At 48.6% G+C, this 10,850-nt stretch overlaps 1 protein-coding gene across 1 annotated transcript in view; it reads left to right on the forward strand.

The window, feature by feature from the left end:
* The window catches only part of LOC139397794 (tubulin-specific chaperone D-like), a gene marked incomplete at its 5' end in the record, with an annotated part of 31,910 nt that extends 21,495 nt beyond the window's left edge, over positions 1-10,415 (forward strand). The window contains 3 exons of the mRNA XM_071144223.1: positions 5,652-5,761; positions 9,231-9,315; positions 9,801-10,415. Of these exons, the coding sequence (XP_071000324.1) occupies positions 5,652-5,761; positions 9,231-9,315; positions 9,801-9,815 (210 nt within the window). The remainder of the gene's footprint in view (positions 1-5,651; positions 5,762-9,230; positions 9,316-9,800) is intronic.
* Between the last annotated feature and the right edge of the window lie 435 nt (positions 10,416-10,850).

The following is a 10,850-nucleotide window of genomic DNA, read 5'->3' on the forward strand; positions in this document are numbered from 1 at the left end:
ATCTCTGTCTCTCTCTGCATCTCTCATCTTTGTCTCTCTCTGCATCTCTCATCTCTGTCTCTCTCTCATCTGTATCTCATCTGTCTCTCTCTCTCTGCCTCTCTCTCATCTGTGTCTCTCTCTGCCTCTCTGTCTCTCTCTCTGCCTCTCTCTCATCTGTGTCTCTCTCTGTCTCTCTCTCTGCCTCTCTCTCATCTGTCTCTCTCTCTGCCTCTCTCTGCCTCTCTCATCTGTGTCTCTCTCTGCATCTCTCATCTCTGCCTCTCTCTCATCTCTCATCTCTGCCTCTCTCTCATCTGTCTCTCTCTCTGTCTCTCATCTGTCTCTCTCTCTGTCTTTCTCTGCCTCTCATCTGTCTCTCATCTGTCTCTCTCTCTGTCTCTCTCTGCCTCTCTCTCATCTGTCTCTCATCTGTCTCTCTCTCTGCCTCCCTGTCTCTCTCTCTGCCTCCCTGTCTCTCTCTCTGCCTCCCTGTCTCTCTCTCTGCCTCTCTGTCTCTCTCTCTGCCTCTCTCTCATCTGTGTCTCTCTCTGCCTCTCTGTCTCTCTCTCTGCCTCTCTCTCATCTGTCTCTCATCTGTCTCTCTCTCTGCCTCTCTCTCATCTGTGTCTCTCTCTGCCTCTCTGTCTCTCTCTCTGCCTCTCTCTCATCTGTCTCTCATCTGTCTCTCTCTCTGCCTCTCTCTCATCTGTCTCTCATCTGTCTCTCTCTCTGCATCTCTCTCATCTGTCTCTCTCTCTGCCTCTCTCTCATCTGTATCTCTCTCTGCCTCTCTGTCTCTCTCTGCCTCTCTCTCATCTCTCTCTGCCTCTCTGTCTCTCTCTCTGCCTCTCTCTCATCTCTCTCTGCCTCTCTCTCTCTCTCTCTCTGCCTCTCTCTCATCTCTCTCTCAATTTCAATGTATGGGGTTTTATTGTGATGGGAAACATATGTTAAAATTGCCAAAGCAAGTGAAATAAATCATAGACAAAAGTGAAATAAACAATAAAAACTGAACAGTAAACATTACACTCACAAGTTCCAAAGGAATAAAGACATTTCAGACGTCTTTATACAGGGTTGTAATGATGTGCAAATAGTTCAAGTACAAAAACTGGTGGACCTTTTCTTGTGGCAACAGGTCACACATCATGCTGCTGTGATGTCACACTGTGGTGTTCCACCCAGTAGATCACTTCCTTTTAGGTGGTTGTAGAATTTAGCGGGTATCGGCCTAATTCTGCTCTGCATGAATGATTTGGTGTTTTGCGTTGTACACTGGGGATATTTTTGCAGGCTCTATAACTGATTCAAGTATTTTTAGCCAGATCATAATTGGTATGTAGAATTTTATGTTCCTTTTGATGGCGTAGAAGACCCTTCTTGCCTTGTCTCTCAGCTCGTTCACAGCTTTGTGGAAGTTACCTGTGATGCTGATGTTTAGGCCGAGGTTTGTATAGTTTTTCATGTGTTCTAGGGCAACTTTGTCTAGATGGAATTTGTATTTGTGGTCCTGGCAACCGGACCTTTTTTGGAACACCATTATTTTGGTCTTACTGAGATTTACTGTCAGGGCCCAGGTCTGACAGCATCTGTGCAGAAGATCTAGCTGCTGCTGTAGGCTTTCCTTGGTTGGTGACAGATCTAGGTGCTGCTGTAGGCCTTCCTTGGTTGGTGACAGATCTAGGTGCTGCTGTAGGCCCTCCTTGGTTGGTGACAGAAGCACCAGATCATCAGCAAACAGTAGACATTTGACTTCAGATTCGAGTAGCTTGAGGCCGGGTGCTGCAGACTGTTCTAAAGCCCTCGGCAATTCACTGATATATATGTTGAAGAGGGTGGGGCTTAAGCTGCATCCCTGTCTCACCCCCCCGACCCTGTGAAAGGAAATGTGTTTGTGTGTTTTGCCAAAGTGAAGGCGTAGACTCAGGTTTTCTGGGTCTCTTAAGCTGCATCCCTGTCTCACCCCCCCGACCCTGTGAAAGGAAATGTGTTGGTGTGTTTTGCCAAAGTGAAGGCGTAGACTCAGGTTTTATGGGTCTCTTAAGCTGCATCCCTGTCTCACCCCCCCGACCCTGTGAAAGGAAATGTGTTGGTGTGTTTTGCCAAAGTGAAGGCGTAGACTCAGGTTTTATGGGTCTCTTAAGCTGCATCCCTGTCTCACCCCCAGCCCTGTGAAAGGAAATGTGTTGGTGTGTTTTGCCAAAGTGAAGGCGTAGACTCAGGTTTTATGGGTCTCTTAAGCTGCATCCCTGTCTCACCCCCCCGACCCTGTGAAAGGAAATGTGTTGGTGTGTTTTGCCAAAGTGAAGGCGTAGACTCAGGTTTTATGGGTCTCTTAAGCTGCATCCCTGTCTCACCCCCCGACCCTGTGAAAGGAAATGTGTTGGTGTGTTTTGCCAAAGTGAAGGCGTAGACTCAGGTTTTATGGGTCTCTTAAGCTGCATCCCTGTCTCACCCCCAGCCCTGTGAAAGGAAATGTGTTGGTGTGTTTTGCCAAAGTGAAGGCGTAGACTCAGGTTTTATGGGTCTCTTAAGCTGCATCCCTGTCTCACCCCCCCGACCCTGTGAAAGGAAATGTGTTTGTGTGTTTTGCCAAAGTGAAGGCGTAGACTCAGGTTTTATGGGTCTCTTAAGCTGCATCCCTGTCTCACCCCCCCGACCCTGTGAAAGGAAATGTGTTGGTGTGTTTTGCCAAAGTGAAGGCGTAGACTCAGGTTTTATGGGTCTCTTAAGCTGCATCCCTGTCTCACCCCCCCGACCCTGTGAAAGGAAATGTGTTGGTGTGTTTTGCCAAAGTGAAGGCGTAGACTCAGGTTTTATGGGTCTCTTAAGCTGCATCCCTGTCTCACCCCCCCGACCCTGTGAAAGGAAATGTGTTGGTGTGTTTTGCCAAAGTGAAGGCGTAGACTCAGGTTTTATGGGTCTCTTAAGCTGCATCCCTGTCTCACCCCCAGCCCTGTGAAAGGAAATGTGTTGGTGTGTTTTGCCAAAGTGAAGGCGTAGACTCAGGTTTTATGGGTCTCTTAAGCTGCATCCCTGTCTCACCCCCCCGACCCTGTGAAAGGAAATGTGTTTGTGTGTTTTGCCAAAGTGAAGGCGTAGACTCAGGTTTTATGGGTCTCTTAAGCTGCATCCCTGTCTCACCCCCCCGACCCTGTGAAAGGAAATGTGTTGGTGTGTTTTGCCAAAGTGAAGGCGTAGACTCAGGTTTTATGGGTCTCTTAAGCTGCATCCCTGTCTCACCCCCCCGACCCTGTGAAAGGAAATGTGTTGGTGTGTTTTGCCAAAGTGAAGGCGTAGACTCAGGTTTTATGGGTCTCTTAAGCTGCATCCCTGTCTCACCCCCCCGACCCTGTGAAAGGAAATGTGTTGGTGTGTTTTGCCAAAGTGAAGGCGTAGACTCAGGTTTTATGGGTCTCTTAAGCTGCATCCCTGTCTCACCCCCCCGACCCTGTGAAAGGAAATGTGTTGGTGTGTTTTGCCAAAGTGAAGGCGTAGACTCAGGTTTTATGGGTCTCTTAAGCTGCATCCCTGTCTCACCCCCCGACCCTGTGAAAGGAAATGTGTTGGTGTGTTTTGCCAAAGTGAAGGCGTAGACTCAGGTTTTATGGGTCTCTTAAGCTGCATCCCTGTCTCACCCCCCGACCCTGTGAAAGGAAATGTGTTGGTGTGTTTTGCCATAGTGAAGGCGTAGACTCAGGTTTTATGGGTCTCTGTTTTTGGTTGGACAGGTTTCTCAATTTCTTTCGTAGGTTTTTGCTTTCTTCATCAAACCATTCATCATTGTTGTTCATTTTCTTAGGTTGTCTTCTTGATATGTTTAGATTTGATAGGGAAGCTGAGAGGTCAAATATACTGTTTAGATTTGATAGGGAAGCTGAGAGGTCAAATATACTGTTTAGATTTGATAGGGAAGCTGAGAGGTCAAATATACTGTTTAGATTTGATAGGGAAGCTGAGAGGTCAAATATACTGATTAGATTTGATAGTGAAGCTGAGAGGTCAAATATACTGTTTAGATTTGATAGGGAAGCTGAGAGGTCAAATATACTGATTAGATTTGATAGTGAAGCTGAGAGGTCAAATATACTGTTTAGATTTGATAGGGAAGCTGAGAGGTCAAATATACTGTTTAGATTTGATAGGGAAGCTGAGAGGTCAAATATACTGTTTAGGTTTTCTACTACCATGTTTACACCTTCACTGTTACAGTGAAACGTTTTGTCCAGGAAGTTGTGATCTGATAGGGGTGTCAGTGGACTGATCAGGAAGACCACAGCCAGCCAGCCAGGTGTAATCTGTCTTTCTCTTTACAGATCAGGAAGACCACAGCCCGCCAGGTGTAATCTCTCTCTCTCTTTACAGATCAGGAAGACCACAGCCAGCCAGGTGTAATCTCTCTCTCTCTTTACAGATCAGGAAGACCACAGCCAGCCAGGTGTAATCTCTCTCTCTCTTTACAGATCAGGAAGACCACAGCCAGCCAGGTGTAATCTCTCTCTCTCTCTCTTTACAGATCAGGAAGACCACAGCCAACCAGGTGTAATCTGTCTTTCTCTTTACAGATCAGGAAGACCACAGCCAACCAGGTGTAATCTCTCTTACTCTTTACAGATCAGGAAGACCACAGCCATCCAGGTGTAATCTGTCTTTCTCTTTAAAGATCAGGAATACCACAGCCAGCCAGGTGTAATCTGTCTTTCTCTTTACAGATCAGGAAGACCACAGCCAGCCAGGTGTAATCTGTCTTTCTCTTTACAGATCAGGAAGACCACAGCCAGCCAGGTGTAATCTGTCTTTCTTTCTATTTACAGATCAGGAAGACCACAGCCAGCCAGGTGTAATCTCTCTCTCTCTTTACAGATCAGGAAGACCACAGCCATCCAGGTGTAATCTGTCTTTCTCTTTAAAGATCAGGAATACCACAGCCAGCCAGGTGTAATCTGTCTTTCTCTTTACAGATCAGGAAGACCACAGCCAGCCAGGTGTAATCTGTCTTTCTCTTTACAGATCAGGAAGACCACAGCCAGCCAGGTGTAATCTGTCTTTCTTTCTATTTACAGATCAGGAAGACCACAGCCAGCCAGGTGTAATCTCTCTCTCTCTTTACAGATCAGGAAGACCACAGCCAGCCAGGTGTAATCTGTCTTTCTTTCTATTTACAGATCAGGAAGACCACAGCCAGCCAGGTGTAATCTCTCTCTTACTCTTTACAGATCAGGAAGACCACAGCCAGCCAGGTGTAATCTGTCTTTCTCTTTACAGATCAGGAAGACCACAGCCAGCCAGGTGTAATCTCTCTTACTCTTTACAGATCAGGAAGACCACAGCCAGCCAGGTGTTATCTCTCTTTCTTTCTCTTTACAGATCAGGAAGACCACAGCCAGCCAGGTGTAATCTCTCTCTCTCTTTACAGATCAGGAAGACCACAGCCAGCCAGGTATAATCTGTCTTTCTTTCTCTTTACAGATCAGGAAGACCACAGCCAGCCAGGTGTAATCTGTCTTTCTCTTTACAGATCAGGAAGACCACAGCCAGCCAGGTATAATCTGTCTTTCTTTCTCTTTACAGATCAGGAAGACCACAGCCAATCAGGTGTAATCTCTCTCTCTCTTTACAGATCAGGAAGACCACAGCCAGCCAGGTGTAATCTGTCTTTCTCTTTACAGATCAGAAAGACCACAGCCAGCCAGGTGTACGAGATGCTGCTGACCTACGACGATGTCATCGACCCTGACGTGATGGATGATGTCATGACGTCGCTGAGTGACACCAACTGGTCAGTGGAATCAGGAGACAGGAACTCAATTAGTCCATAGCGCTGCGTTACGATTCTCCCCCCTTCCCCAGGTGTGCATGTGCACACCCCCGGTCACTAAGTTAACATGGTGTAAGCCCCCCCCCCTATCCTACACCCCCGGTCACTAAGTTAACATGGTGTAAGCCCCCCTCTATCCTACACCCCCGGTCACTAAGTTAACATGATGTAAGCCCCCCCTCTATCCTACACCCCCGGTCACTAAGTTAACATGATGTAAGCCCCCCCTCTATCCTACACCCCCGGTCACTAAGTTAACATGGTGTAAGCCCCCCTCTATCCTACACCCCCGGTCACTAAGTTAACATGGTGTAAGCCCCCCCCCCCTATCCTACACCCTCGGTCACTAAGTTAACATGGTGTAAGCCCCCCTCTATCCTACACCCCCGGTCACTAAGTTAACATGGTGTAAGCCCCCCCCCCTATCCTACACCCCCGGTCACTAAGTTAACATGGTGTAAGCCCCCCCCCCCCCCCCCCTATCCTACACCCTCGGTCACTAAGTTAACATGGTGTAAGCCCCCCTCTATCCTACACCCCCGGTCACTAAGTTAACATGGTGTAAGCCCCCCTCTATCCTACACCCCCGGTCACTAAGTTAACATGGTGTAAGCCCCCCCCCTATCCTAGACCCCAGGTCACTAAGTTAACATGGTGTAAGCCCCCCCCCTATCCTACACCCCAGGTCACTAAGTTAACATGGTGTAAGCCCTCCCCTATCCTACACCCCCGGTCACTAAGTTAACATGGTGTAAGCCCTCCCCTATCCTACACCCCCGGTCACTAAGTTAACATGGTGTAAGCCCTCCCCTATCCTACACCCCCGGTCACTAAGTTAACATGGTGTAAGCCCCCCCCCCTATCCTACACCCCCGGTCACTAAGTTAACATGGTGTAAGCCCCCCTCTATCCTACACCCCCGGTCACTAAGTTAACATGGTGTAAGCCCCCCCCTCTATCCTACACCCCCGGTCACTAAGTTAACATGGTGTATGCCCCCCCCCTATCCTACACCCCCGGTCACTAAGTTAACATGGTGTAAGCCCCCCCCCCCCCCCCTATCCTACACCCCCGGTCACTAAGTTAAAAGGGTGTAAGCCCCCCCCCTATCCTACACCCCCGGTCACTAAGTTAACATGGTGTAAGCCCCCCTCTATCCTACACCCCCGGTCACTAAGTTAACATGGTGTAAGCCCCCCCCTCTATCCTACACCCCCGGTCACTAAGTTAACATGGTGTAAGCCCCCCCCCCCTATCCTACACCCCCGGTCACTAAGTTAACATGGTGTAAGCCCCCCCCCCCTATCCTACACCCCCGGTCACTAAGTTAAAAGGGTGTAAGCCCCCCCCCTATCCTACACCCCCGGTCACTAAGTTAACATGGTGTAAGCCCCCCTCTATCCTACACCCCCGGTCACTAAGTTAACTTAACATGGTGTAAGCCCCCCCCCTATCCTACACCCCCGGTCACTAAGTTAACATGGTGTAAGCCCCCCCCTATCCTACACCCCAGGTCACTAAGTTAACATGGTGTAAGCCCCCCCCTATCCTATGCTTTTAAATCCCAGAGAGGGACTGTACAAATGCACACTTTAGGAAACGTGGAGAATTGAGATGCAGACTTTGTAACAGGTGTTTGGGTGCAGGGTTTTAAGAACAGACCCTGGAACAGGTCTTTGAGTGCAGGGTTTTAAGGACAGACCCTGGAACAGGTCTTTGAGTGCAGGGTTTTAAGGACAGACCCTGTAACAGGTGCAGGGTTTTAAGGACAGACCCTGGAACAGGTGCAGGGTTTTAAGGACAGACCCTGGAACAGGTGCAGGGTTTTAAGGACAGACCCTGGAACAGGTGCAGGGTTTTGAGGACAGACCCTGGAACAGGTCTTTGAGTGCAGGGTTTTAAGGACAGACCCTGTAACAGGTGCAGGGTTTTAAGGACAGACCCTGGAACAGGTGCAGGGTTTTAAGGACAGACCCTGGAACAGGTGCAGGGTTTTGAGGACAGACCCTGGAACAGGTCTTTGAGTGCAGGGTTTTGAGGACAGACCCTGGAACAGGTCTTTGAGTGCAGGGTTTTAAGGACAGACCCTGTAACAGGTGCAGGGTTTTGAGGACAGACCCTGGAACAGGTGCAGGGTTTTGAGGACAGACCCTGGAACAGGTGCAGGGTTTTAAGGTCATGAACTAGAAAAGGAAAACCCCTTATTTCGTGGAAAGGGTTTTAACAAGAAATGAGCAGTGGACAGACCATTTCATCTCCTGCTGGGACTGCTGTTAATGTATTAAACTACTAAAGACCATTTCCAGAGAATGAGGCTGTTCCCTTTTCTACGAACTGCTCATTGGTCACAGTGTTTTCTAGAGGAGTCAGTCCTACTGTAAGGTCAGTCTTACTGTAGGGTCGGTCTTACTGTAGGGTCAGTCCTACTGTAGGGTCGGTCCTACTGTAGGGTCCGTCCTACTGTAGGGTCAGTGTTACTGTAGGGTCGGTCCTACTGTAGGGTCGGTGCTACTGTAGGGTCGGTGCTACTGTAGGGTCTGTGTTACTGTAGGGTCAGTGTTACTGTAGGGTCGGTGCTACTGTAGGGTCGGTGCTACTGTAGGGTCGGTGTTACTGTAGGGTCGGTCCTACTGTAGGGTCGGTCCTACTGTAGGGTCGGTCCTACTGTAGGGTCGGTGCTACTGTAGGGTCGGTGCTACTGTAGGGTCAGTGTTACTGTAGGGTCAGTCCTACTGTAGGGTCAGTCCTACTGTAGGGTCAGTGTTACTGTAGGGTCGGTGCTACTGTAGGGTCGGTCCTACTGTAGGGTCGGTGCTACTTTAGGGTCGGTCCTACTGTAGGGTCAGTCCTACTCTAGGGTCGGTCCTACTGTAGGGTCAGTCCTACTGTAGGGTCAGTGTTACTGTAGGGTCAGTGTTACTGTAGGGTCGGTCCTACTGTAGGGTCGGTCCTACTGTAGGGTCGGTCTTACTGTAGGGTCGGTCTTACTGTAGGGTCGGTCTTACTGTAGGGTCGGTCCTACTGTAGGGTCGGTCCTACTGTAGGGTCAGTCCTACTGTAGGGTAAGTGTTACTGTAGGGTCGGTCCTACTGTAGGGTCGGTCCTACTGTAGGGTCGGTCCTACTGTAGGGTCAGTCCTACTGTAGGGTCGGTCCTACTGTAGGGTCAGTGTTACTTTAGCGTCAGTGTTACTGTAGGGTCGGTCCTACTGTAGGGTCGGTCCTACTGTAGGGTCAGTCCTACTGTAGGGTCAGTGTTACTTTAGCGTCAGTGTTACTGTAGGGTCAGTGTTACTGTAGGGTCAGTCCTACTGTAGGGTCAGTTCTACTGTAGGGTCAGTTCTACTGTAGGTTCGGTCCTGCAGGGTCAGTCCTACTGTAGGGTCAGTCTGTCATCTTCACGTTGTCCTCTCTGTATCCTCTGGTTTTAGGGAGGAGGACGTCGCCACGGTGAGGACCCACAGAAACCAGCTCTGTGATTGGCTAGGAGTACAGAAGCCCCAGCTCGTTGCCAAGGTAACCATTTTGAGAACTGCTAATCAAAAAATCGTCGGTTTGTTTTTTTTGCGCGTCGTGTGGATGGATGAATGAATCAATGATGGAATACTTTATTAGTCTAAAGGAATCAGATGTCTGGTCCTTTATGCCGGAAGTCAGGTGCTGCTGCAGGTTGCAGAATAACATTCATATCAGGGTTGTGATATAAAGAGGCTTGTCTGTCTGTTAGTGAGGTTGACTGTTCCTCATTAGACCCAGATGCTTGCCTTTCCTCTGCCTGCCAAACCTTGATTCACTTTACTATGGAATTAGTCGAGAACGAGGTCTGCTCCGATAAGAGAGAACCTTTCAAAGATATGACCTTCGACTATTTATCAGAGTAAGGACTTGATTTAGTTTGTCTATGAAAATAAACAACAATATTAGCTACTTTTAGCTCCTTGACACTCAATATTGTACTTATTCTCGTTGTTCTTTTTTTAACTCTCTGTTTTGTTCCATAGGGTCCTGTCCAGTAGGCCCGGGGGAAACTATTCTCAGTAGGAACTGAAGAACTGTAGCACAGGATCCTTCAGGATGGCATTCTGTGTGACGCATCACAAAGTACAGCTGCACTTCTAAAAGGTCACAGCCTTCAGTGATGTTCCAAGACCCACACACTTTGCTACAGTACATTCTAATTGGAATGCTAGTATGGTCATGAAATGTATGGTAGTCTGGGTTCATCTGTCTGTCTGTCTGTCTCTGTCTGTCTGTCTGTCTGTCTGTCTGTCTGTCTGTCTGTCTGTCTGTCTGTCTGTCTGTCTGTCTCTGTCTGTCTCTGTCTGTCTCTGTCTGTCTCTGTCTGTCTCTGTCTGTCTCTGTCTGTCTCTGTCTGTCTCTGTCTGTCTCTGTCTGTCTCTGTCTGTCTGTCTGTCTGTCTGTCTGTCTGTCTGTCTGTCTGTCTGTCTCTGTCTGTCTCTGTCTGTCTGTCTGTCTGTCTGTCTGTCTGTCTGTCTGTCTGTCTGTCTGTCTGTCTGTCTGTCTCTGTCTGTCTCTGTCTGTCTGTCTGTCTGTCTCTCTGTCTCTCTGTCTCTCTGTCTCTGAAACAATCTGTCAATAAACAAACAGAAGCTGCATCATGATTTTCCCGTTTCCAATTTATTCACTTTTTTTAGAGAGGAAAATAGAAACACTGTCATGACAGACTTAAGGAGAGAGAGACCAGGAGAATAGGACGAGGAATGAGAGAGAGAGAGACCAGGAGAATAGGACGAGGAATGAGAGAGAGAGGAGGGAGACCAGGTGAATAGGACGAGGAATGAGAGAGAGAGGAGGGAGACCAGGAGAATAGGACGAGGAATGAGAGAGAGAGAGAGACCAGGAAAATAGGACGAGGAATGAGAGAGAGGGAGACCAGGAGAATAGGACGAGGAATGAGAGAGAGAGAGACCAGGAGAATAGGACGAGGAATGAGAGAGAGGGAGACCAGGAGAATAGGACGAGGAATGAGAGAGAGGGAGACCAGGAGAATAGGACGAGGAATGAGAGAGAGGGAGACCAGGAGAATAGGA

This window comes from Oncorhynchus clarkii, unplaced genomic scaffold (genome assembly GCF_045791955.1).
Source record: "Oncorhynchus clarkii lewisi isolate Uvic-CL-2024 unplaced genomic scaffold, UVic_Ocla_1.0 unplaced_contig_2871_pilon_pilon, whole genome shotgun sequence".
NCBI classification, from domain to species: domain Eukaryota; kingdom Metazoa; phylum Chordata; class Actinopteri; order Salmoniformes; family Salmonidae; genus Oncorhynchus; species Oncorhynchus clarkii.